This window comes from Hydractinia symbiolongicarpus, chromosome 1, assembly GCF_029227915.1.
Source record: "Hydractinia symbiolongicarpus strain clone_291-10 chromosome 1, HSymV2.1, whole genome shotgun sequence".
Lineage (NCBI taxonomy): Eukaryota > Metazoa > Cnidaria > Hydrozoa > Anthoathecata > Hydractiniidae > Hydractinia > Hydractinia symbiolongicarpus.
In genome coordinates this window covers 9,732,658-9,759,782 of record NC_079875.1, presented here as the reverse complement: position 1 = coordinate 9,759,782, position 27,125 = coordinate 9,732,658, and the positions used below count along the sequence as shown (strand labels likewise).

Genomic DNA, 27,125 nt, shown 5'->3' with positions numbered 1-27,125 from the left:
AAAAATACGGATGTGCTTTGATAAAAATTTACCTATAAAAATTAAGAAAGTTGTGTGAACTTGGTCCGAAATTTGGTTACTTGCTGGAAGCTAAGAAATCATTGCTTATTGTCGTTGCTTAAAGTTTTTTAAGGTTTACATCAACACCACTACAGTAGGAAAAAAGCACCTTGGAGCTGTAATTGTTTTAAAATAGGTAGCAGGTTGCATTGATGAATTGAAGATTAAAATAAAATTGCAAAAAAAGAACTGCAAGTTGCATACAGTTGTTATATCAGTGCTACAAACATAAATTAACGTACAGTATGCGATAATTCACATATATAAGTCACTTTTTGGAAGAAGTGGATGTGGTTATTGATTTCGAATAATACCAGCACTGACAGTAAACTCATTTGTCTTGTGGCCCCTGCGCTGTCATAACGTAGGGCCAACAATGAACAATGCTTTTCGCGCCGCTATCAACTTCATCAACAAGGCAAAATACCCTGAAAACGAGGTTGCACTAACAAGAGGCATCAAAGCGAACAAAAACGAGAAACAACTGCTGTCACTCCCGGTTAAACTTGGTGTAGTCATGGGATACAAGTATTCGACTTATTCGACAATATAAAAAAGGTTGAGAATTAAAAGAGAAGAAATGGTATCTTCGGGTGTTTAACCTATACGCCAAACGTTATGTGAACCAGGAATTATCAAAAAGCATATGATATAGATAAAAAAAGTAAAAAAAAAGAAGAAAATTACATTGAACGTATATTGCAAGTAGAGCTTGGAAATTTTACGCCACTAGTGATGTCGTCCAACCTCGTTCCCAGGGTCTTATGGCCCCGAGCCGTTATTACGGAGTGGTTTTGTCGCCGCTAACAACTTCATCACAAGGCAAAATGCCCTGGGAACGAGGTTGGATGTCGGCGTTTAGCCTAAGTTCTATGCTCGGTTTTCTAAAATAATTTCTAACAAGCGCAAACAGTATTTTTCAATAATTTCAGCATCGATACGACGTAAGATTTTTTTTGCTTTTATCAAATGTACATGCATGTGTGTGTTCGAGTTAATCGTTCAGTCTTTTCATCTAACCTTATCCTATCTGTCAGTGGATCTTAAAATTAACGAAACTACTTCCCACAGGCCAAATTATTATTTTTTTGTAATGTATGTATATATGCTTTATTTAAATATAATGTTTGAAGCAAAAAAAATGCGAAGCTTTTCGTGGTATTATGACCGCCTATGTGCATTTTCTCATTTACGGCAAGAGTGTACCCCGTAAATATATCGCGAGGGACTTTATCATTCCAGTCTGTAAAATCAAACTCTGCGACAACGGGTTGTTTTAGAGTTTTCCCAGAAGAAAGCAGACATGTGTTTATGCTATAGCTTTAATGTTATAACCTTAATATTAGGTACTCCAGATATGTATGGCGACGTATATATACAGTATATATTCTTTCTCCTTTAGGTATCCATTTGTCTAACTATTAATTTCTAGAAGTGCGTTTGTCCCTACCCCCAGTCAGGGGAAAACTGCACTAAGTGAGATCCCAGATTATTTTGTCTTAGGTTTCTCTCCATAATTAAAAACAAACAAACACAGTGTACATTTTCATTACAGTTCAAGAGAAATATGCATATTTTACATAGCTAACGTCACAATCGAGGAATATACCCTGGAAGGGGCCACAGCTTAGGGATTTCTAGTGTATTTAATGCTCATTTTTGAGGGTATGCAGATCTAGTTAGGGTGCTCTACCAGACAACTTCCTGCAGCATCCAATAGCCTACACAGTGTGTTAAATTTCCAATTTTTCTCACATGGGTTAACCTGGGACTATCCTAACATTCTCTTTTTATCATCGGCGGGTGCGAACATGCTACTGATGCGGTGAAAATACACAAATCATCACGGGCCAACACCTTAATTCAACATGGTAACTAACATCATCATCATCATCATCATTCTCGGCTTAACGTCCGTTTTCCATGATAGCATGGGTTGGACGGGGTATATTAATGACCCTCTTCCAATCTGATCTAGACTGTGTTAGATCTACACTCAACTTCCTCTCTATCAAGTCTGTCCTTATAACCTCCTGCCAAGTCTTTCTCGGTCTGCCTCTGGGCTTTGCCCCAGGAACTATCAAGTCTCTACACTTTCTTACCCAGTTATCCTCCTCCATTCTTTTCAAGTGCCCCAGCCAATTCAATCTTCTTATCTGGATAACATCTTTAATTCTACAGAGACTTAGCCTGCTTCTTAGCTCATCTGAACTCTTTCTGTCTCTCAGACTGGCATTACACATCCACCTAACCATTCTCATATCATTCCTTTCTAAACGGTCAAGATCTTCCTGCTTCACTGCCCATGTCTCACTACTGTACAACATAACACTTCTTACACAGGCCTCATACAACCTACCTTTTACCTCAATTGACAGGACTCTGCTAGTCAATAAAGGAAGTAACTCTCTAAACTTTTTCCAAGCAGAACCTATCCTGCAAGTAACACTTCTTCCAACACCCCCTTCACTGCCCAACATATCACCTAAGTAACAGAAGTTCTTAACTATCTCTAACGAGCCACTGTTGTACATCATTAAAGCTGGAAATACTTCATTCTCTATAATCTCACCTTTGCAACGCTTGCATACAAACTGTATGCCAGCTCTTAACCTTCCACTAATACTACTGCACTTCTTATGTACCCAATGCTTGCAAGTCTGACAAAAAATTGAGTTACTACCAACCCCTTTCCTGCAAACTCCACAAGGCCACTTTCCAACTACAAGGTCACACTTGGCTGCAATGCTACTTATCATGACTTTAGACTTTGCTGTGTTTACCTTCAGCCCTTTCTCTTCTAGTCCTTTCTTCCACTTCTCAAACTTTTCAACTAATTCTTCCACCGACTCTGCTATGAGAACCAAATCATCTGCATACAATAACTCCCATGGGCAACCTGTTCTGAACTCCATCGACAGCGCTTCTAAGACTAGAATAAACAACAAAGGACTAAGTACAGAACCCTGATGTACACCAACATTTACACTAAATTCATCACTAAGTGAATCGTTAATCCTGACACGACTTCTAGCATTGCTGTACATAGACTGAACCATCGTAACTAGCCACTCATCCACACCTAATTTTCTCATAGCCCACCAAATAACTTTACGTGGCACTCTATCAAAAGCTTTCTCTAAATCAACAAAGGCAAAATAGAGATTCTTTCTCTTTCCTAAATACTTTTCCTGAAGCTGTCTGAGTAAAAATATTGCATCTGTAGTGCCACGCCCTGGAACAAAACCAAATTGCATCTTATCTATATCAATTCTTTCTTTAAGTAACTTATCAATCACTCTTTCAATAACTTTCATTACTTGATCAACCAACTTCAAACCTCTATAGTTACCCCTTTCTAATGCATCACCCTTGCCCTTGAAACAATTCACTATTACACTTGACTGCCACTCACTCGGAATAGCACCATCCTTTATAATCTGGTTAGCGAGACTTGTAATAAGCTCAACTCCAATATATCCAGATGCTTTTACCATCTCTGCAACAATACCTGATACTCCTGCAGCCTTGCCAATCTTCATTTTCCTAATAGCCTCCACTACCCATTCTGTCTTGATCTGCATGGCTGGCCCTTCTACGACATCATCATCAGACAAATTATCCTCGTCCCAATCAAACTCAGTATTAAGCAACCTCTGATAATGATTCTTCCAAGCTACACTTTTCTCCTCCTCTGTGCTAGCCAAAACACCTTCATCTTTACGTATACACTTCTCACCTACAATATCTTGATTAGTCTTCTTCATTTGCTTTGCTATCTTGAATACCTCATTGCGCTGGTCTTCCCTTCTTAACACATCTGCAAATCTGTTTCTCTCTGCTTCTGATTTTGCCTTATACACTGCTGTACGAGCCCGACGCTTAGCTTCTAAGTAAATATTTTTACTACCACCTGACTTCCACTCTTTCCAAAGTTTCCTCTTTTCCTTTATACACTGGTCAACCTCATTATTCCACCACCAGGTCTGTCTATGTCTAGCTGGTCCTTTCGTCCACCCACAGGTATCATCAGAAGCTTCTAGAAGACAATTCTTCAAAGTAGTCCAAGTACTTTCAACATTGTCACTATCACATTGACTATTGTAGGCTAACTGCTGAACTTTTGCACTAAATTGTCTTGCTACAATCTCTTCCTTCAGCTTCCAGACTTTTCGACGGGGCCTGTACTTTCTCTTGGCTTCTCTGACACTTTTCAAGATAATATCACAAACCAGCAACCTATGCTGGGAAACACACTCTTCCCCCGATATAACTTTCACGTCCTTCACCACTTTCTTGTCTGACTTTCTAACCAAAAAGTAATCTATCTGTGTCTTACAACCACCTGACTCATATGTTATCAGCCTACTCTGTCTCTTACTGAATGATGTGTTGCAAACCACCATGTCCGTTGCCATTCCAAACCCAAGCAATCTCTCCCCTTCCTTATTTCTGCTCCCAAATCCATAGCCTCCATGCACACCTCTATAACCTTCAGATGACTTCCCAACATGACCATTAAAGTTGCCGCCCACCATGACAAGTTTAGTGTCTCCAAACTTTGATGTGACTGCTATTAACTCATCATAAAACTTATCTTTATCTTCCTCACTGAGTCCACACTGTGGAGCATAAACTGACAGAAAAGTGACAATCCTATTACCTATCAAAAACTTTATCACTTTAATACGACTATTAACACGCATAACATCTATTACTTTTTCTACCCACTTCTCTGCAACAAATATGCCAACTCCTCCATATCCATCACTATTACCAATCCAAAAAAGCTTATACCTTGCCCTCCTACCTTCCACAAATCTCACTGAAGCTCCTCTCCACCTGACTTCCTGAACACAACACATATCAACAGATCTACGTTCTAACATTTCAACTACTTCACCTGCTCTACCTCTCAGAGTACCAACATTTACACTAGCCATCCTCAACCTAGTGTTATCTACCTTGTGATGTGATAGCTGGGTAACGGTCTGACGATGCTCACATCTGACATCTGTCCTACCGTGCGCGACACCTTCACTCCTTAGAGTTCCAGCCCCGTTTACGCAGTTTGACTGATTAACTATTCTTACGGCCATTAATAAAGAGTTTTGGCATTGTTTTACAGCTGGATGCCCTTCCTAGCGCCAACCATTCACAGACCGGACTGGGTGTTTTTTAAAGTGACACCATCACTATGTGGCATTTCATGGGACTTCCACAATCGCCCCTTTAAACTAAGGTATGGTGGAGGACGTTCAACTCCTCTCTTGTCTCTTAAGGAGACCCTTCACCTTGCTGAACGCTGAACTAAATACTAACATGACCAAAGGATTCAAGGATATAAATGAAGCTACAACAACCATACGAAATGATGTTCTTTAAATAAGAGATGTTCTCATCAAAAACCTAGTTGATGCTAACAAAAAACTACAAGAACGCGTCGAGTTCCTGGAATCATGTTTACCGGACGTCGAAATAAACAACCAGTACATTAGCCGAAACAACGTAGAAATGAGTGGAGTTTCTCTAGATATAGCTGATAAAGACCTTGAACTGTTCGTTGTAGATGTTTTAAATAAAGTGAATGTTGTTATTGATGGGAAAGATATCGAGAAGAGAACCAACGAAAAAAAAGTATTTGTAAGGTTTGTAAACCGTAAATTTTGAGAAGAAGCTCTCTCGAAAGTAACCAGAAATCGACTTGGAAATGTGAAGACGTCTGAGTTGGGCTTTGATACTGATTTTAAAGTTTTTATTAATTACAACCTTAATCAATACTTCGAACGTTTAGGATGGAAATGTAGAGAAATGGAGAAATTCATTCATTTCGCTATCAAAACGAAGCGTATTTTCTGTACTTCGAAGCAAACGGTAAACCTGTGAAAATTCGCACTGATATTGACATAGAAAAACTATTTCGGAACTTTGTATTCCCATTACCTCCAACTAATCGGCTTTTTAAAGAACTGCGCATTTTGAAAGTTAAAGATGTATTCAAACTGCATTTTGCTAATTTTATCTACCGTACTCTATCACAAGAAGCACCTATCAATTTTCTGACCTACTTACACTTCATCATAACAGGTCTAACCTTGTAAACTATGGTGGCAATATGTTTAGGGTTTCTGGTCCAGTTCTCTGGAACAGTCTTCCTTTTCAAATTCAAAACTCGCAATCTTTTAATGTATTTAAAATTAATCTTAAGAACTATTTTCTTGAACAATTCATTTAAACTAGTACGGGTATATCAACACCAGCTTTTTGTCTTCTTTTTCTTCTTCCCACTCTTCTTCTCCTCCTTCTTTTTCTTTTTCTTCTTTTTCTTCATGCAACCCAGAACTAGTTCAGAGATTTTACAGGGTCCTACTCGCATCTTTTAACTGGCCTCCGGGCTGTTTTGAGAGGTACCCTGCTGGTTGTGATAGTTTATTAATACTTCTTGTATTTATTCAGTTTAATTTATGTAAACTTTAATTCCCAGAAAAGATTATCTGTATCTGTATCTGTATCTTGCTCAATATTGAATCACTGCAAGGAAGGGAAACCAAGTGCAAGAGTCATAACCACTAAGCAAGGCGCCATGTAGCCACTACGCTACGGAGTCATCTTCCCCATCTTTCTAGCTTAAAGTGGCAGTAACTCTTTTAAAAATTGGAAATATTTGTTCCTTAAATTAGTTGCGAAGGTTATTTTCAGACTCTAAATCTACATTTTGTCTTTTATAACACTTTCACAATTTTATGCTAAAATTATTATCTATCACCAAAATTATTCGGTTTCAACAATTCCTGCTTAAATTAAAATGCTAATTAATTATTTCTGCCAAATTAGTTGTTAGATACACTCAATCACAGTGCTGTGTTTTTCCAGAAATGGAGGTAACTTTTCGGCTTAGTTTGTTTACATTTTTACCTCCATTTCTGCGCGCGCATCGGGCATTACGTAATCACTTAGATGCGTGCGCAAGTAAATATTGGGATTGTGATTCCATGTATTATACAGAAAGAAATGACATAGTTATTAAAGAAAAATGTTATTAACAACAAATATGGTGCATAAAGTAAAACGAACTCTGATCTCAATAGCGACTCCATCTATTTGGACGGCTAAAAACAAAAGGTTACTGTCACCTTAAGGGTATATAGCTATCTGGAAAGGCTGGATGGGTCAGTCCTTTTTTATAGTTAGCTAGCTGGCCAGATATTTTATATTAGGACAAAGCATGGGTTGTTATTCTCCTGGTCGCAAATGTCATGTCTATACAAATAACAAATGTCCATAATCCTTTAAAAATATTTGCTGCATATAAATTTCCACACAAACTTGACCATTTTTTAAAATTTTGTTGTTTTTTAAACAAAACGTTGCCGTTGTTATTTCATTTCATTCTAAAATAAATTGTTTCGTTGCCAAAACATTGTTTGAAACTTTGTTTCCCATCCGTTTTTAAACCGTTTAAAAAAGATCAATGTCAATTTGCTTCAACACTTGTCAATTTGTTACAGTTCAAATTCTTTTAAAATTGCTTCCAACATAACTCATTATGCAAATATTTTTCTCATAGTTTATTTCAGAACCATCCAATAGAGGCGAAACATTGCTGGAGATTGTTTAAAAACTATCAAAACGAGATTGATGTAGATTTCCTTAATGGATTTGTTTAAAATAATTTTGAAAATGTTTCCCATTAACTTTTACTTCATGTTGTTTTTACAAGGGTAAAATAATTCTGACTTAATCATTGTAAATCATTTTAAGTTTGTTTCTTAAAACGATCTGTAAAGGATTATAAAAAATGATTATACCATTTTGAAATAATCATGATCGTTACAATTCTTATAAAAGGTGAAATTATTGTGGAGACAGTTTCAGAGACAAGATAAAATGCTTCGCTTCTTTAAGACATCTTTTTTAGTTGCAGAATGAAGTGTTAGCATTATTTCATATAAAATAAAAAATGTATGCACATTTTTAACATTTCGTGGCAAATTATTATACTTTGCCATCATTTTCACGGAGTTTTTTATTAATGCTGCAAAATCTTGCATTTTTAAACATTGTAGTTTTCAGTAAATCACAATAAGTGTTCATTTATGACATGATATTCTGTCTTCAAATAGACTGGAAGCAGCTATTAATTTTTTATTTTTAGAAGAAAATGTCTTTCACTCCAACATTGCAACGGAATGAAAAACAACTGGTGAACGAATATACACAGCATATCCACATAGATCCACCACAGTATCATTGCTGGCCTGAATCAAACATGAAGGGTGCTCATTTTTTTTGCACATTGTCAGTGGCATCACAATCATTTTCAACAAAACAGGCATACAGGACAAAAAAACTAGCAGAAATGGAAGCTGCGAAACTGGCCTGTGACGCTTTAAATTTAAGAATTCTTAATTCTAGCTCGGCAAATCTCCCAAACCACGCCAAGGAATCTTTAACTGCAGCTCCAAAGAATTATCCACATCACAAAACAATAGCACACAAACCAACCGATGCAATTGCTGTGTCTTCCATTACTGAGGTTTACAAATATCTAACTGATGAAATGTTAGCTATCCTCTTTAAAAGTCTTCTGCATCATCATGCGCAAGATAATAAAAAAGATTACCCAATATTCCAATCTCACTCGGCTGTCGAAAATGGTTTAAAAGGATGGTTTGGAAGTGTTAAATTTGATGGTCAAACCTTTAACAGCTTAGGTATGTAATTATTGCACATGCAATATTATTTATTTTTTAAGCCAAAAAAGGTTTTATATTCAAAAAGTATATATACTCCATATATATTTTTCGATAAAAAAATGGCAGATGTGCCAGACTTTTCATAGCTTACACCCTTTCAGTCTGTATCATTCACCATACCTTTTGGTTTTCATTAAATTAGGAACGAAGCACTAATTTTCCACCATCAAAACTGATGTAAAAAACCTGGAAAATTTAAAAGAATTGATCTAGCCATTGAAAATCTGAAAAAAAGAGTAATTTTGGGACAAAACATACCTTTTTAATAATAACCTTTAAAAACACCTCTGTCAAAAGTTGAAAAAAAAAAGATATGCAAAATTTAATATTTCATGATATTGCACTGAAAGCAGTCGTCAGCTAGCAAAAAGGTAGGTGAATGTGGCGCTAACCAGAAGATCAACTTTCCTTGGACTAAAATGACATTTTACTATGTTAAAAATTTTTTTGTGGAGTTTACCTTTGCAATTTTGTGATTTTAGACCGTTATTCCCAAAACTAATGTTTCTAGAACTTCATTTTTTTAAGAGCAAATTGCAAATTTTAAAAAAAACTGTGTAATGCAAAATAATTTGAATTTTCTGAAGACATTGAGTGAGGTATAATTCTGTCTTGGGATGTATTTTACTTCATATTTGGTCCCGGTATCATGTTTGTTGTAATATATATTTGATATCAAAAGTTTATATCAATTTTCCACAAAAAAGTATTCCAATCACAAATGTTAGTTGCACAGGAGTTTTCAATATCAAAATATGTTCTGCAAATATATTCTATTTGGCTGGCTCAGTTGCGAAAATAAGTTCTAAAAAATTTCTTTCCTTAAGGTAAAGTTATTGCATTGTTCACTAAAATTTATGCTAACTTGATGCTAAATTGGAGGACTAAACATTTCTTTGTACAGCCAAATGGGAAATGTTGGTCATGTGGTCAAGTTCCTAATGCAGTACCTTCCCACAGGATATGATATTGATATTATTAAAAACTTTCAAAACTGCTAAAATTAATTTCTAGACCAGCCACCGACACTCTTAATCCATAATTGAGGTGGAATTTTTCATTAGCACAAGAATTGATGTATATCAAATTTTGTTAAATGTTGTTACTTATGACTTTTAGGTTTAATGCAAACAAAAAAGCAAGCTGAACAAAGTTCAGCAGAAGTGTGTTTGCGAGAACTTGGTTATTTACAATACTTTACAAATGAAGACCAATTTACCATACAAAAGTATAAAGGAGGTCATTCAGTTAATTTTGCACCAAACAACATCCCACGTGCAAAGATATGTACAACTCTATTGAATATTATTGCAGGACAGTACGCAATGCAGATACCAACATGTCATGCAAAAGAAGTACAAGGTATATATATATAAATATTATTCTAGTTTTATGACAATCTTTGCAATTTTTTTGAAAAATAATTTTCCTACCATATCTCTGTATTTTCTGGTTTGTCTGGCATAATGCTAATACTGTAAACAATTGGCAGTATAGAATAGTTTTGTTTAAGCTGTGTTTTTTTCCATCGTATTTATTCTCTTACAATCATAGGTAAACAGTACATTGGAGTTTGTTATTTCGATGGAAAGCTGTTTGAATCTTCCTATACTTTCAATACAGCAAATGAAGCCAGGCAATCTATAGCTATGGAAGTTTTAAAATTCCTGGGACATTCTGATGCAGTCAAAGATACTGATATGATGAATAAAATTCGTTTCCATCGACATCGCTCTTACATACCTTGGGGATTGAAAGCTACTCCTTTTTCGCATGCGCCAAGTCAATGGCGAGGCTGGGTGCTGACACATTATAAAGATATACTGACACTCACTGGTGACAACTTAAGTGAAGAAGATAAAAAGATGATTGTTAAGCAAACACAGTATGAAACTTTTTTTCCTCTGCCTTTGCGAAATAATTTTTTAAAGAACAGACAAGAATCTGAAGAGAATCCATCGATTTATAAAATTTTATTTACTTATATTAGATCAAAGTATGCTAGCTAAAAAGCACCTCTTTGTCTTTTCTAGAGAACCAGACAGCCTTAATGAACTGTTGTTAAGAGAACCAGCTATTCTTGGAGTTGCTCTCAAAGATAAGACAGATTTATCAATGGGTGAAGTGTCTTTCGAGGACAAGGATATTGTGACTGTGGGAAATAATGAATTCTCTATACGAATGTATTGCGAAAAAAAAACTTTACACTGTCGAAACAGAAAGCGGGATGTAGAAATTATGCCAGGCAAGTGAATGGGTATATTTATTTTTAATTCTCTTAAACTTTAGACAAAAATTGGAGGTGTATAAAAGACAAGTATTGACATTTTTTATTCTTAGGTCATCGTGTTATTGGTCTGACTAGTTCCTACAGAGTGTGTTCACCGTCTCTTCAAATTTATTTGAAAGCAGAAAGTTGTCATGACCTCTATTTTCCTAATCCTGCTTTACCATGCGTTCGTAGTTGTTCTGGAATATTTCTTTTACATGATCATGATATGGGGTAAGATTTGTTGTTTGTTTTTCTGTCTTTCTCTGTTCGAAGCTGAGAGTTCGCCAAACTGGTTATGTTTAGTTTTATGCAAAAAGAAAAACAAAAACATTACAAAAAAGATGAACAGAAACCAAAAAAGTCCCAAGGTGTAGCTGGCCATGCACTGCTTAAAAAAGAAGTTTCACTAAAGCACAGTTTTTTTTTCTACTTTTGTAGAGATGATGTGTACGTAATGTTACAACGCTCATGTAGTGACGAATCATTTGCACCAGTAGGGAACACACTTGCTATGTACTTCGGTCAAATAATCAGTGGTAAATTAATCCCATTAAATATAGAGAGTATGACCAAACATATTGATAAATGGCTTGATAAAGATGTGCGTCTTCTTAGTGAGATGACCATGGATTCAATGAAGGAATTGTTTACTTTTTTATACAAGTATGATGATCGTTGGAATGAGATATTTGTTAAAGAACTTCCTAAAGAATTGCTGAGGTTAAAGGTAAGTTTTATCTCGTCTTTTTGTCAAAATTTGCATTTTATTTGATGTACATTATCTTGTACCACAAATATCTGTAGCAATATCTTTGTGTAGCGATATATACGTTTTATGCAGTGATGCAATCGGTAATATAATAGCTACCGTTCTTTTTGTATTGCAGATCTCTTCAGCTGTAGGTAGTTCTATTATTCTTCGTCTTAGCCACAGCACATTATTTGTTAGTAATAACTACAAAAAGGAAACATTTCCGTCCATTATCTTGGCAAGCTTTATTCATGATAGGTGAATCTTTATTATGAAACATCCGTGATAAAGATTCACCTATGTATACACACCATCCAGATAAACTAATAAAATTCCTTACTAACATATTGGCGCAAGTAGTGTAGTGGGTTCGTCTGTGGCTCCCAGTTCTTGGGACCACGGATCGAATCCGGCTTGCTGATAGACAGCATGCTAGTGATGAGTGAAGTAGTTTTCTTCAATATGACTTTGAGTTATGATTATGCTATTTTTAAGTATTTTTTGCATCATTATTTTTTTAAAAGTTTTTAAATAACAGAACAACTTTCTTTAGAATATCTGCAAGAATGAATTATCCAAAAGAGAAGTTCAAAATAAACATTTAGTAACAACTGATGACCGTCCTTGGAGGCTTCCTGGGTCAATGTTTAAACACAGGTTATTCAATACTGGTAAATGCTTTGTTTTTTATTCACATTTTGTAGTTTATAATTTGCATAATATTGTGTTTATGCCTATTGTCATGCTAAAGTGATTTTTGCACCTGTTATATTAATAAAGTCATTTTCGCGCTTTTTTTTATGTGTTTGTTTGTTTATTTGTTTGTTTGTTTTTCTTTTGATTTTTTGTGATTTTTTCGTTGTTGAAGTCTTTTCGATATATGCTTAAGATTGCAAACTAAAACTGGAAACTCCCATGATTCACCCCGCCAGATTCACCTTAAAATTCTTGTAAATGTTATAAAAAACCAAATCTTGTTTTAGGTATACTGCTTGAAGACTCTCACTTTTGCATATTCCGTGCTGTTCGAGAGCATGCTGGTATTCGAATCAAACTTGGAGAAATCGAGACATCCACTGTCCTTGATTTACCAGTCACGGGTAATCCGAATCCACATAGAGGTAGGCTTGAAACCGTTTTTAAACCGGTCTGCTTGTGAATATAAAATCATATTGAAGGAGAACTACTTTGTTTATCACAAGCAGTGAGCGGGATTTGATCCGCGGTTCCCAGAACTGGGAGCCGCAGACGAACCCACTACACTACGTGCGGCAATATGTTAGTGATGAACTCAGATAGTTTATCCGGATGGTGTGTATACATATAGGTGAATATTTATCATAGCACATCCGTATTTCATTTTCAACAGAGAATGCTTTACTCCGATCAGACCTCTGACCATGACGGGCGAGTATAATGCGTGTAAGTCATATTGAAGAAGAACTACTTTGTTTATCACTAACATACTGCCAAGCAGTGAGCGGGATTCGATCCGTGGTCCCCAGAACTGAATAATATAACATAATAACAGAATAATAATTCAGGGTTGCCACAGAACATAAAAAACGATATTTTAAAAAAAAGTTATCCATTGCATAAAAAGAGACAAATGTTGTTAAAATCTGTTAGTCAATAAACATAATGCAATTTAAATATAAAAAATATATGAAAAAATCAGGGAATAATTTTTGAATCAGTAAATATACTGGTCGTTAGCCTGTTAAAATACACCCACGGGAAATTATTTACAGGAATGTTCTTATAGCTGCTTGCAGGTGCCATTTTGAGTTCACTGACGGAAAGTCGGGTTTATAGATTCACTAAAAAACAAATCGTAAATCGTAAACAAATTGTAAAAACTTACCATTTCAAGCTGACGGACGGAAAGTTAAGTATTATATTACAGATAGTTCTTAGCCCGTGAAAAACGTTGATAAAAATATATCGCATTTGAAGATTTCGTGCGTGATTTAGCGCGACCCGGTTTTTGCCTAAAAAACAGGCAAAATACGACTAATATTGCGAACAGTCGAGTTGCATTGACTCCTACCTTCTTTCATAAAACGAAGTCGGAATTTTAGTAATTGATTTTGTATATTTCATTTGTGTCAACTTTGTAATTAAAGTTATGGATAATCCATGACCAGCTTTCTTTAGGAGACGTTGATCGTTATTATATTTGGAGCAGGTGCAGAAGCAATAATGAGGATGGAGAAGGTTAGGAATTAGCATATTTCTTCGATAGTTGATTTAGCGTTGAACTTTACTGTAAACGAGCCATTGAATTGCCCACACTACCTTAAAAATGTGTTTTGAACCTGCAAGCTTTTAATTCCAAGTCTGTGGCCTAACTCTCTCGCTCTTCAGCTTTTAACTTCAATGGTTTTTATTTGTCTTTGTTTAAGATTATTATGGTGAGCCAGATTTGCATTTACCGAATCCAGAAGTAAGTACAAATTTACACGAGAAGTTTTACTCCTGACTTGTTATTTGTATTTCATGTGTTGTGCAGTAAAACTTTGCGAATATTGGATTATTTGTGTGTTCTGAACTTTCATAATGGGTATAATCGATATGCTTAAAACAATGTGTATTTATTTTTGAGAAGATGAAGAAATTACACAATTATTTAAGTTTTAAAAAACTTTACTTTTTGTCAGACCTTCTTTGTGTAGAAATACAACCTCGGTACTTGTAATGATTTTTTGGACAAGCTAAACGTGAATAAAATTACTCCAATATTTATCTGAAGGCCAGTTTTCATTTAAACGTGCTTGTCCGTAGTCTTAACGTTTGAATGCCAGTGTTGCTCAATGTTCCTTGATATTAAACAGACACCGGTTTAAGTTACAAGTAACTGTGTGACTCGGCGTTGAAGGGCAAGTTGAGCGCTTGTAGGTAGGCCGTGTGTTGCACAACCGTGTTGGGGGCTTGTAGTGAGTGTGTCACGGTGCTGTGAGCGCTCCATTTCGCTGGCGTTAAATTTCGCGAAATAAACGAAAAAGAAACAAATTTTGAAAAACATCTTAGGTATATATTTGTTACCGAATCCCATTTTTTCTATCGTTATAATCAAACTAATTCAAAATTCATCAATTTTTCTGCAGGAACGATGGACTTGTGATAAAGATGCTATCAAACGATCAAAGACGAAAGAAAGGAGTCGTCTGAATGATCTAAAGCGAAAAGCTGAACTTCTGCACGAAGCGTCGCGGCACAAATTTTCGAAGTTAGATGACAATGAATCTAGTGGCAATTTCGTTAAAGCAGAACGATTCGACGTCAAGGAAGGTTGGCTCAGTGTTCATTTCAGATCTTTATTGTTTTTTGCTTGGAGTCAGAGGCTTTTGGTGTAACATTTAATATCGATCCCCGGATTGACACAGAACTGGAAATCCTTCCCTTTTGTGTTACATTTAATATTACCCCAGGATTCAGTGAGATCTGGTAAAACATTCTTGTACTTTAGGAAAATTGAGAAAAAATGCATAAAAACTGGAAGATTATAAAAGAAAGTTGGAAACTATTTGCTGAATTATTTCTGTTATTTTCTCGTAGTGTATATGTAGCTCTATGACTGAGTTTTTACATTGTGTTGACTGTGTTGTTCATTCACACAAAAATGCAACAAGAATTCCGCGGTGGTAACAACAAATTGAATTAGGCGCCTTATCGATCAATATTCGCTGTATCCGTCTATACGAACTTTTTGATGGTTATTTATTTATTTATTTATTTATTTATTTATTTATTTATTTATTTATTTATTTATTTATTTATTTATTTATTTCAAGAAATTTATTTATTTATTTATTTATTTCAAGAAATTTATTTATCTGTTGCCTTAATGTGAGTGTTAAAACCGGTCCGGTTTCTTGTTAAATTTAGGAAGATACGTATGAATTTTCTGATCTGTCTGAACTTTGGCCTAGGGCATGCTTTCATGTAACGACACTTTTAACGTCGATTTTTTATACCTGGCTAGGTCAGAATAGTCGGATCAAGAACAACGATCTTGTCATGAAAAATTTGTGTTCTTCTATTTAGAAACGACATCAGCTACTTTTACGCCGTCGCAACACCGGGAAGTTATTCACGACGAATGTCGTTGGTTTACGGTATCAGAAGCGAGAACAAAATGTCCCCTCTTCGATGGTATATACGAAACACCAGAAGTGCAAAAGGAACTTGCAAGTCTGCGGTATAAATGTACTGAATAAAAAAGCGTTATCGTTTTTGAAGAGTCGCTCGGAGACGAATTTAAAAACAAAGGTAGCGTCTTTTTCAGATCGCTGAATACATATTACATTAAAGATAAAAAACTTTGGCGAAAACTTTGGCAAAAAAAGAAGATCGTAAAATGACTGGCGTAAACTTTGGCGAAAAAAAAAGGTCGCAAAATGACTGGCGTAAACTTTCTAGAATGGTGAAATAACTGTAAAACAAACGCGTCATATTGATTTGTTAACGAAGAAGCAGTATCCAAGTAAACTTGGATACTTGGACAGCGTATGACCTTGCGGACACAAAAAAACACAGACAGTTTTTGTGATCAATGAGTTAACCAATAAAGTTTTAAAAAAGGTTTTGAACCGCCTTGGCTATACATAGGACTTGTTCTCCACTACAACTGTTTTTTTTTTAAATTCATTACCTAATAGGTAAAAAAGGGCCGTTGAAAATTTTTACTCGGCAATTGTATTAGATACTTGCTTAACATTTATTCACCTTTTGCCGAATAAATTTAAGAACCTAATGATGTTTTGCCGACTTGTTTTTGGAAGAATTATTGAGGAACAAGGAGCACTTTTTAAATTAAAAACAGATATAAACGGTTTTACATACAAAAGAAATAAAAATTACATTTTTATGCAAGAATTTCAAAAAATCACATCCTTTGAATCCTCTTATTTCTAACGCATGTTGTTGGTTCTTATCACACTAAAAAGTGGAACGCATTGTTTTGTCAGAAAGAAAATGTAAAATCGGTAAAAATAATTTTTAGTCAGTAAAAAAAATTACCGAGCCAAAATTTGCTCACTTTTTTACCAGCTTATTCCTTACTGGTTAGGTACTTCAGGCGATTCGCGTGAAAAATTTTAATAAATAAGACTTTTGGGAATTACCTTATTACCTTACAACATTAAGTAAATATTTGCCAGTGTAATCATTTTTCCAGAGTGATCATTTTTGTTATGTGACAAAAATGTCTTGAAGTCAACCTCGTCCCCATAACTACTGTTTGCTTCTTAGCGACGCTGTAAAAACATTAGTATTCACCTAAAAAAGCATACCACATCTTTCCACTCTATCTTAAACTATCGTAAAAATACACTAGATTTGCATCCAAGCAGAAATGATCCTTATTCATGCTGTTGCCCGAGTGACTCCGCCTGTATGTAACAGCGCTTTTTCTCCACCAACGGTTAACAGGTGCTCAAATCATGTTTGTCTCGACGAATATTACTGTCGACGATAAACACATTGATAAAAACATCGTGCGGATTAAAGAAATAAATAAGTCCTGGAAAGGTGGTTGCAAAGTTGGCATAGGGTCGGCGCTTTCGATCTGAGATGTAAGTACCCGGACGTGGGTCTGTAAATTTACTGTTTAGTTCTAAAAAATCGAAAGTGAAGGAGACGAAAACAAACATAATGGCGACCGGAGAAAATCATCACAACCTTATAAAATACCTTAATTACGTTAACTTTTCTACCATACCGAATGAGGTACTAGAGGATGATGAAATTAAAGTCCTCCACTTAAAAAGAAATTTATTTAAAACCTTGGCAAGTTAATGATTATTTTTTGATCAGTTGAATAGCACCCAGATAGCTCGCGGCGATAGCGTTTCCATATAGTCCTTCCATTACCACAGAAACTGCAGTAAATATATAATGAATTTGACTTTTGCAGTAGGATTTGGTACTTATTATTGATATGGAAACAAGTCCTGGAATAAATTATATATCCCTCTTATTTTTATCGTTAAAACTAACCATATAGATGCACCTTGTTCTAAAGTTTTGAGTTATCTCTGGCATTAATTATCAATTTGCCACACAAAAACAGAGCACGTTGGAATGTATCCACCTATTCTCATGGCAATGATAGGCTTGTGTCTGTACTCCTACAACCCTACAAATTTGTGTGTGCAATTGCTATGACTTAACATGTCTGATGACAACCAGTGGATTTGGGGTAAAAATATAGTATAGTATGTCAAGATAGTATGCAAGCACAAAGGGGAAGGGGAGGGGTCAAGCCAAAAGCTGGGAAGGAGGTAAATATAATTTAAAGTGCATGTAGGTGACTTGCCAATGTTTACAAAAGTTTAAAGTTTGCGGTTTTTTTGCACATACGCAAGCATTTCTGTAGGCAAAAAATACAAACAACAGACCATAATAATCATAGAAATCCATCCAAAAAAGAAATATTCGCTCAAAATTAGTGAAATTTTTTATGGAAGAATTAAAAGGATATAGTTAAAATTTAATTCCAGTCCCTTTGGATCTAATGCTACCCCCAAAAAATATTAATCTGCATTAATAACCATTAATAATCCCTAATAATTAATAACCCCTATGCTAGTCCTGCTTTTTTACCTACACAAAAGTGCAAGCATGTCCATTGTTCTAAAAATGAAGTCAAAACAACTACGTCACGCAGAAAGTTGTCTACACAAGTAGAGGGTCCTAGTTAAATCATATTTCATTTAGTAATAAAATCTTTACTTTGCTTGTTTTTTATTTATGTTTTTGTTTAAAAATTTCCAAAAATCGTTTGATAAAAAATGTAAAAGAAAATGTAAAAAATGCGAAAAAAGCGAATGGAGAATTGAAATTATGTTGTAATATTTTAGCCGAAAGACATTTCAAAGATGGCCAATTTAGTAGAGCTGTAAGTTCTTTTAATATATTATTGTACTGTAATACTTCTCAAATAAACATCCCCTTTTATTATCCCTCAAAGTACCCCCCCCCCCTCTCTATAATAACTTTCACCAATCAAATATTTCCACATCGAGTTCTTCATTGCTGTGTTGAATTTTAATTGAATTATTATTGTTTTCTCTACAGAAATTTATTATGTATTAGATATTTTATTTCAGCAATTTGGGCTCGAATCAAATCTCTAGTCTTCCAAAAGGTGAGGTTACATGTTTATGGTGAAAGTTTATTATGTATAAAGTTAGCTTCCAGAAACTACATAATTCTTGTTTAATTTGCTCTATTTACCCAACTGGTAGCTTTGTGGTAGATCGTTTGCTTCAGTGCAAAAGGTCGTAGACTCAAAGCCCAGCCAAGTCATGCTAGAGACTATAAAAGTGTAAATTAGTCCTTTTTTGTTGAGCATTCGGCATAAGAATAGGATTTATATCTATATATATTTTATTCTAGATTCTTTTACACATTTTTTTATTTAGAGTTTAGTATGGTGATGAACCTTGAGAGATTAGACCTGCAGCAAAATAAACTTCATTGCGTTCCTGATAGCATATTTGCTTTACCAAAACTGAAATGTTTGAATTTATTTTCCAATCAAATTACAAGTATTGGCAAAGGTGAGTAAGATTTAATGGACTAAATGTTCTGTTGTTTAATTGGCTCTTGCAATCTCTAGATAATTAAATGTGATTTTTATTTTTTTCTGTTCCTTAATCTCCTCCTTAAAAAATATAAAAATGGGCAAAGTTGTGAAAATAGTTATAACATATTGACATATATTCTTGTTGTATTTCCCTTAACTTGTTCCTTATTTTTCATTTTCTTTTTTTATAGATATAGCTTGTCTGCAAAGTTTGGAAAAACTGGTGTTAGCAAATAATAAACTTACATCTTTCTCAAGATATTTATGCTCATGTAAGAATCTAAAAGAAGTTGACTTGTCAAATAATAAAATACGAATCATTCCTAAAGAGATCGTTCTTTTGGCGAAACTTGAAGACTTGTTGCTTAGTTACAACAACATTCAACTCTTAACGTTTAATTTTAGCCGAATGAAAAATTTAAAGTCGATTGATTTATATCACAACGAGATAATAGTATTGCCTGCTGACTTATGCAAAGTAACAGATAAAGAAATAACATTAAAGTATGCTTGTAAAAGAGTAACTATAGATAATACTGAAATTAAACGGCTTGTTAAAGTTAATTTTGGCGTCCAATGCATCTGTGCTGATGAAGCGCCGTTGGCATTAAAAGAGCTCTCGTGTAGGGTGATTGGAAAATTTAACATTCTTGAGCTTAGTAATTTACCGAATGATTTATTATCTATCATAAAATGTTGTTCGGCGACTTGCTATGAATGTGAGAGAGACATTTATTGTTCGGCGTTTTATACAATTCTAGAGTTGCAGGCAAATGAGATATTAATTGAAAATGTGGAAACTAAATTGATTTTTCTGTTTTGTTCTCTTCGATGTGCTCAAATCAGCACCTTGTTAAGTTACTAATTTCTCTCTGCCACTTCCAATTTTTTGTTACTGTCAGTTTTTTTAGTACTTCGGAGGTTCGAGTTTATGCGAGTTTTTATAGGAGTTATGTCGACTTCACTTGAACATTTCGACTACTTTCAATTTATGAGTTTCTTCGATAAGATAGTATGATCAGAGAGTATCTTTCATAACCACCTGTACATCAGTGATGACAAAATTTCAGAATTTAAACTTTATTATTATGTCAACTAGATTTAGCGACTAGATTTAGCAACTATTATTTTTGCCGATTTTTTTGTGTCCAATTTTTAATTCATCTCAAGCAGAAAAAATGATGAAATTGCCGAAAAGAAAAAAAAATTGACTTCATTGTCCTCTTTTTGAAGTTTATATTGAAACAAAAGCTTAAAAATTCAAACGTGCTCATTTCCGATCTGGAAATCAGTCGGTAAAAATTGACTAAATTCAAAAATTTAGTCGAAAAAAAAAATGACTATATTATGTCAGTGACTAAATTTTTTTGGCGACTTTTATTTTTTGCCGACTTTTTTTTGTCCATTTTTTTTTACTAATAAGATACAACAACCGAATCATTATTCGGTTACCACAACCAAATGAAACACGAACGAAGAACGACTTATCACGACCGAAGAATTCACACAACCGAATAATAAACTTTCACGACCAAAGTATGATTTACAAAATAATTCGTCGCCATTTTCGAACGTTTGTTCGAATGTTAATGCAGAAGCTTCTGAACTCGCATATTTGGGTATGATCGAATGTTCAAACTGTGGCATTCACTTTACAGGTGCCGAAAACACACATTCAGTACCAAAACAATAAAGCTGCCATTTTTAATTTTGAATTTCACATTCTTTTACCCGGTCTCTTTAAACTTGAATCCACTAAAAAATAAACAGAGGATCTGGTACCGAAGTTTTTATTAATACCGATTTAGCTTGCGACTTTAAAAGAAACAGAATGGTGTGTTAAAGAGGAAAAAAACGTTATGAGAACATAAACATGCGGCCTGAAAGTTTTATTTTTATTATTATAAGTACAATTAACGTTATATACTGTCAGTTTGATGGGAATCCATTTGGCGGTGGTTTGAATCCTCGATTTGGAGGGGCAGCATCAAGCCAATTAGAGAGTTCTCTCAGTGAGCAGAATTCTAACATTGGCATTGGTGCAGCAGGAATCCCAGAACATGTCTCAGACAGTAGCTCTAGCAGTAATTTAGACGCCAATGGCGATTTACTGAATCAAGTCAATTCACAAGATAGTGGACTGGCAAAGAGTTTACAAGAGGGACAAGATGACGTTTCTGTGAGGGAATTACTCAAATCATTCCAAATGGACGATACAAAGGGGAATTTCCTACATCACGGCGAACATGGGGATTACGGGGAAGCCCAGGGTTCTTACCAGGAGCGTGGTCTTGAAAATCCAGAAGCAAGACAACAACCGACTTCTTTTAACTCACCTATTGACTTGGTGACAAAGGAAGTGGAACTTGACATCACTGTCGGCGACAGACCACTCGGAAAAATCATTATTGGGCTTTTTGGGAACACAGTACCGAAGACCGTAACTAATTTTGTAGCACTTGCTGATCATTCGGTAAGTTAATTTCCCGCCTTTTTATGTTATCTCGGAAATGCAAAACGTGACGTCACCTAGTAACTTATTTTTGTAAATTTGCGTAGAAACATCCAAAATTAAGCTTAAATGTTTTTTTAAAGTTTTACCCGCAGAAATCTTCCTCAGGTCCGTCGCACCAGAATTATAAGAAAAAGTAAATGCAGTGCTTAACACGATTAAAGCTTTTTCGTACTATTGTGAATCACAAGAACTGTCGCTAATCGCAAATTTACGAAAGGTTCATTTTAGTGATTTTTCGACTTTGTTGAAAGTAAGAAACGCTTCCATAAATTACTTGTTTGGCTTTCACGCCAGTCTGGAAGTGCCATATTTTGAGATTTTAACCCCATCATCTACACCTACAACTTTACTCCCTCTGACAGGTGTTGGGAAGTCCCTAGGTCGAGATTAGCATTAGCATAAACCTGATATACTCGCTTTGTTTTTCGCCGTTTTAGCTGCTCTGTTTGGTACTCTTTTGGAATTCGTTAGTTTGTCTTACCAGACTAAAAACTTGGAAAGCAACAACTAAGAGAATTTTGTCCCAAAGAATTGTGTTAGTGTTTGTGTTATGCTCACTTTAGGCTAAACTTGAAGTGTTCTTACTGTTTAAAGCGAATAAAAGAATATTTCCCGAGATGAACAGGAGTCTAATCTCCTCTGCTTGTTTGTCTCTTTACGTGTATTTTTTGATTTACGTTTTTTTCAGGAGGGATTTGGATTTCGTGGAAGCATTTTCCATCGTGTCATCAAAGATTTTATGATACAAGGTAATTGAGTTTGAATACAACATGCCATGATATTCGATTCTTCTTCTTTATTCTGTCTTCTCTAATATTATTACCCGTATTCTGTCTCTGTCTGTGCGTGAGAAAAATATCGTTCTATGGACACACGAAAATGCAAATGCAATTTATTTTACACACTTTGCTTGGGTGGGAAAATTTGCGTAAGCTAAATGATGGTAGCTGAAAGTAACGATGGGCGAATTTCTGTAATTTCTTCTGTAAAAAATCAATCAATACCTCGAGACACGTTAGTTAAAAAAGGTAAAAATGTTATGGCCTATGAAAAATCTGTAGTTTGAATTTTTTTTCTCACAGGTGGAGACATCACTCGCGGAGATGGAACAGGCGGAAGAAGTATTTACGGAGATAAATTTCCAGACGAAAACTTTTCAGTGAAAATGAATGGACCAGGGTGGGCGTGTATGGCTAATGCGGGAAAAGATACGAACGACTCGCAGTTCTTTATAACAACGGCTGATACGAGTTGGCTAAACGGAAAACACGTCTGCTTTGGTAAAGTTCTGCAAGGAATGGTAAGTTCTTCACTACGTTTGAATGCTGTCTGGTTTGTTAGTGGTTTTTTTCACGAAACAGTTCGCAAACTTGTTAATCAAAAATAATGGTACAAATCGACGCAACTTTCTTTTTCCGGATGCATCAATCTTTGAAAACTTTCCCAATTTTTTAAACATTTTGACCTTTCCAACGGACACAGTCAGGTCGGTTGTTTTTTTCCGCTCTTGAATGCAACAAACACACTAACATTAGGGCGCCTGGCGTATCCTTTTAATTTTCTCATCAACGGTAAAATATGATGAGAGGTTGAAGTTTTCATTAACAAGCTTTACCTTTAGGATGTCGTCAACGCTATTCAAAACACGCCCAAACAACCAGGCGGCGATAAACCTGTGGAAGACGTCAAAATTGCATACAGTAAAAGCATATTCGTCAGTCAACCTTTTGATGCTGGTCCGCAACCTGCTACGATTTAAACATCTCGATTTTCGGGAGAAAATAGCTTGTCCCCAGGACTTGTTGGGCAGCCTAACAAGTCCTGGAGATGAGGTTAAATATTTGTATTATATTATAAACATTTTGATAACAATTAGATACACAAATTTTAAAAAATGTCGTGTCTTTATTGTAAATCTTTAGCGAACAGAAATTCACCCGCACACGTTACTGCTTTTCGTAGGTCAGTTGACGTTTCCTGCTTATCGTTAAGACCAACCAACTGGTGGCCTTGTGGTAGAGCGTTCGCGGTCGGTGCGGAAGATCTTGACTGAGTTATGCAAGACTATAAAAGTGTGAATCGATTCTTTCTGCTTAACTTTCAGCATGAAAATAAGATTAATATCTTAAGCGATTGCTGCGCTTTTCGTAGCTCAAATGGGAGCTTTAAGTACACCAGGACCCTAGTCGCAGGAGATAACAGTCTATAAGGAATTAGAGCCTATCCTGGGTAAATAATAATAATAATAATAATAATAATAATAATAATAATAATAATAATAATAATAATAATAATAATAATAATAATAATAATAATAATAATAATAATAATAATAATAATAATAATAATAATAATAATAATAATAATAATAATAATAATAATAATAATAATAATAATAATAATAATAATAATAATAATAATAATAATAATAATAATAATCAAAACTCACAAGTTCCTCATTTTCTGCAAGTTGGAGATGTGTAATTAGATCGGATATTTGTTTCGTGGAAGAATTGATGTTGCATTCATCTACTACTGACAGCCACTTTGCTACCTGGTTTGCTAGTTTGTAATATGGAGAACCTGGCATCGATAAAACTGGTCTCATTGGTGTGTTATTTTTGTGTACTTTAGCAAGTCCGTAGATTCTAGGTGGTTGACTTCCTATTGGCTTTAGTTTATCATAAAGCTGTTCACTGATTTTTCCCTTCACTTTTAACTCTTTCAGGACAGATGTAATTCTTTCTTCTTCTTTGAACACAGGGTTCTTCTCATTTTTCCTTTTAGATGTAAGTTTATTAAATTGGGGTAAACCAATGATGTCGTTCATTTTGTTGTTATAACTTTCAACTTTCATAACACAAATGCCGATGCCCTTGTCGAAGGGAACTGCTATCAAGTTGTTGAGTTTTAGATACTTTTTTGTCATTTGAATGTTTTTAGATGGTTTTTGCTTATTGCATTTCTTAACGTATGCCAAAGTCTTAACATTTATGTCAGTGATTAGCTCGTCGTTAATCTTTTTATCTTTGCAAAATCTAATCAAATCATCTAAACCAGTTAACACATCATTTTTGTTGAACTTCTCTATGATGGGGTTTCTTGGACCCAAGGCTAATGTTTCCATAACATATTTTGGGAGTCTCTCCGTTAATTCATAGCAAATTACTGTGTTTGTCACATTAAATAACGGTTTTCCTTGCTCATCTGACAGTTTGTTCAATTTCTTATTCAGCGTATCTGCATGTGTACTTCTGAACTGTCGAATTTCGAGTCTAGTATGGAATATAATTGATGGTATGATACGATATGATTTAATTTTTAATATCTCCCGATTTTCATGTAGTTTCTCTTCCGCCGATAACAAATCTTTCTTAGCGTTATATAACTCCTTTCTAAGCAATTTCAGTTGAAATTCCAATACAGCTTTGTCGTCAAAACAACCATTTTCGGGGATACGAAACTTAAGAAATTTCGGAATTATGTTTGATTTAAGACATTCTTCAAGGAAACGAATACGAAGACTGTGATTCTCTTTTTTCTTTATTATTTTAATGTTTTTAACAGTTTTTACTGAATATGTTTTTTATATTTTAGACCTGAAGATGGAATAAATTTCCGAAATATATTGTTTAATAAATATAATCATTGTTGGTCATTTTGATTTCAATATTACATGGAACCACAATGTTTCTGACTTAATAATAATAATAATAATAATAACAAATAAACAGATGTTAAATCCCTGGAACTGTTCCCCGAAATATATTTTGTCAAATACATTTGGAATATTCGTTTTACAAATTTTCGGATTGGAAATCAGCCTCGATCTAGCCATGCCAGTATAGCTGGATCCATAAAAAAGACCAGGTTAGACTGGTAGTCTGTTTGAGCATATTATACATGACATGATCATCAGAGGTTAGTTTACGACGTATTTAGGCAGCCAGACGAAGTATAAACCCGTTAACCTTTTTTTTAATAGCGGTAAGAACATAAACCCCAATTCATTTCAATAGCGGTGAAAACTGGATCGTCAATGATAGGCAGAAATAAAGACAATTTTCACACATGTTTATTTGCGGTAAAAATGAAAACACAAATCTTTCTTTAAAAGTTTAAAAGTACGAAAATAATAATTCATAATAACTTATAGACCTAATATATGTTATGCGACTAAATTCTAACTACAAAAGAATAAAATACAGTCCAGATAATAAACAACCCACAAAAGGATAAAATACAGACAAGACAATAAATTATGATGCATGGTGAGTATAATTTATAATGGCCGGTTTCTATCAAATCGTCAAGGTATAACTGGATTAGTACCACTGCAATACTCGTATTAAGCAGCACTTGATAAGAGCTGGCCACAACCCTGGACATAATATACTGGATAGTAGGTTTGAATTTCGAAGATGATAAGCAAAAGAAGTTGAGGATCTGTTTCTATCTAAGTAACACGCACTCCGAATTTGTCAAACTTTTTTTTTGTTCCCAGCGGACTTTGGATTGGAGATCTTAGGCTATTAGGTTAAAGTCAAAATCTTAAACGGTTATAATTCGACGTTGCTTGCTTGGCTCACACCCCTGCGTAAGAAAAACTTTTCGGATACCCAGTATCATATAGTGCGGATAATTTCCCTGTGTTGCGTTTGTGCATGAAGAATCGTATTCACCCTTGACATGATAGAAACCAGTCAAAAATGCTTACTTAGAAACCACTCGCTATGTAAACATACCATTTTGTTCTAACATATAATTGTCCGTATCAATAGCTCGACAATTGTTAATGGCGTATCGCAGCTTCTCTGCCATTACTTTCTTTGTCGTATATGGCGGCAATCGTAAGACAAAAAAACAAGTCTGTGCTGTTGGCAAACCATCACGAGGCTAAACGTGTTAACAAGAGTTAAAACAACGGCGTTTCCTCTTACATCAATACAAAATCAATCAAAAAAAGACTATACAAGGAAAAATCTTGGTCAAAATGTTGAGACAAGACAGCTACTTACAAAGTCCGACACCACAAGTAATTGCGTAGGATATTTCTATATTAGATCCACACATTCAGAGAGACCTAATTGTTGCTACTTAGGACCATTGGTGATTTTTTTAAGTCCAGAACCTTAAAATGTTTTAATTGTTGCTAACGTCAGCATGGCTATTTTTACATT

General features: G+C 34.9%; 5 protein-coding genes across 7 annotated transcripts in view; 3 read left to right on the top strand and 2 right to left on the bottom strand.

Moving 5' to 3' along the window:
• Nucleotides 1–1,286: 1,286 nt before the first annotated feature.
• On the top strand, nucleotides 1,287–16,595 carry LOC130636900 (uncharacterized). Of its 2 annotated transcripts, XM_057446754.1 has the most exons (13): nucleotides 1,295–1,462; nucleotides 8,216–8,774; nucleotides 9,936–10,178; nucleotides 10,371–10,701; nucleotides 10,850–11,061; nucleotides 11,157–11,319; nucleotides 11,527–11,815; nucleotides 12,393–12,510; nucleotides 12,823–12,960; nucleotides 13,997–14,056; nucleotides 14,245–14,285; nucleotides 14,947–15,130; nucleotides 15,887–16,595. In XM_057446754.1, exons 2-13 carry the CDS (start codon nucleotides 8,222–8,224, stop codon nucleotides 16,057–16,059), a joined length of 2,505 nt encoding a protein of 834 aa, XP_057302737.1. In that variant the 5' UTR covers nucleotides 1,295–1,462; nucleotides 8,216–8,221; the 3' UTR covers nucleotides 16,060–16,595. The 2 variants fall into 2 exon arrangements, 1 of the variants encoding a protein (XP_057302737.1); XR_008982292.1 differs by lacking the exon at nucleotides 15,887–16,595 and having other exon boundaries at nucleotides 1,287–1,462; nucleotides 13,987–14,056; nucleotides 14,947–14,988.
• Nucleotides 16,596–17,440: 845 nt separating this feature from the next.
• LOC130636977 (leucine-rich repeat and death domain-containing protein 1-like) lies at nucleotides 17,441–20,589 on the top strand. Its single transcript, XM_057446833.1, has 5 exons — nucleotides 17,441–17,629; nucleotides 18,703–18,740; nucleotides 18,952–18,989; nucleotides 19,267–19,404; nucleotides 19,622–20,589. The coding sequence occupies exons 1-5, from the start codon at nucleotides 17,495–17,497 to the stop codon at nucleotides 20,293–20,295; spliced, it is 1,023 nt and encodes a 340-aa protein (XP_057302816.1). The 5' UTR covers nucleotides 17,441–17,494; the 3' UTR covers nucleotides 20,296–20,589.
• A 258-nt stretch (nucleotides 20,590–20,847) lies between these two features.
• Nucleotides 20,848–23,857, top strand: LOC130636987 (peptidyl-prolyl cis-trans isomerase B-like). The gene is made up of 4 exons (XM_057446845.1): nucleotides 20,848–21,903; nucleotides 22,634–22,694; nucleotides 23,028–23,245; nucleotides 23,567–23,857. The coding sequence occupies exons 1-4, from the start codon at nucleotides 21,304–21,306 to the stop codon at nucleotides 23,702–23,704; spliced, it is 1,017 nt and encodes a 338-aa protein (XP_057302828.1). The 5' UTR covers nucleotides 20,848–21,303; the 3' UTR covers nucleotides 23,705–23,857.
• Nucleotides 23,851–26,636, bottom strand: LOC130648656 (uncharacterized). Its single transcript, XM_057454747.1, has 4 exons — nucleotides 26,628–26,636; nucleotides 26,152–26,397; nucleotides 24,395–25,408; nucleotides 23,851–24,009 (listed from the first exon to the last, which is right to left on the bottom strand). Exons 1-4 carry the CDS (start codon nucleotides 26,634–26,636, stop codon nucleotides 23,851–23,853), a joined length of 1,428 nt encoding a protein of 475 aa, XP_057310730.1.
• The window catches only part of LOC130636836 (probable E3 ubiquitin-protein ligase HERC1), a 46,574-nt gene continuing 45,447 nt past the window's right edge, over nucleotides 25,999–27,125 (bottom strand). For both annotated transcript variants that reach the window (XM_057446693.1, XM_057446688.1), the window contains exon 62: nucleotides 25,999–26,841. In XM_057446693.1, the coding sequence (XP_057302676.1) occupies nucleotides 26,677–26,841 (165 nt within the window). In that variant the 3' untranslated portion in view covers nucleotides 25,999–26,676. The remainder of the gene's footprint in view (nucleotides 26,842–27,125) is intronic.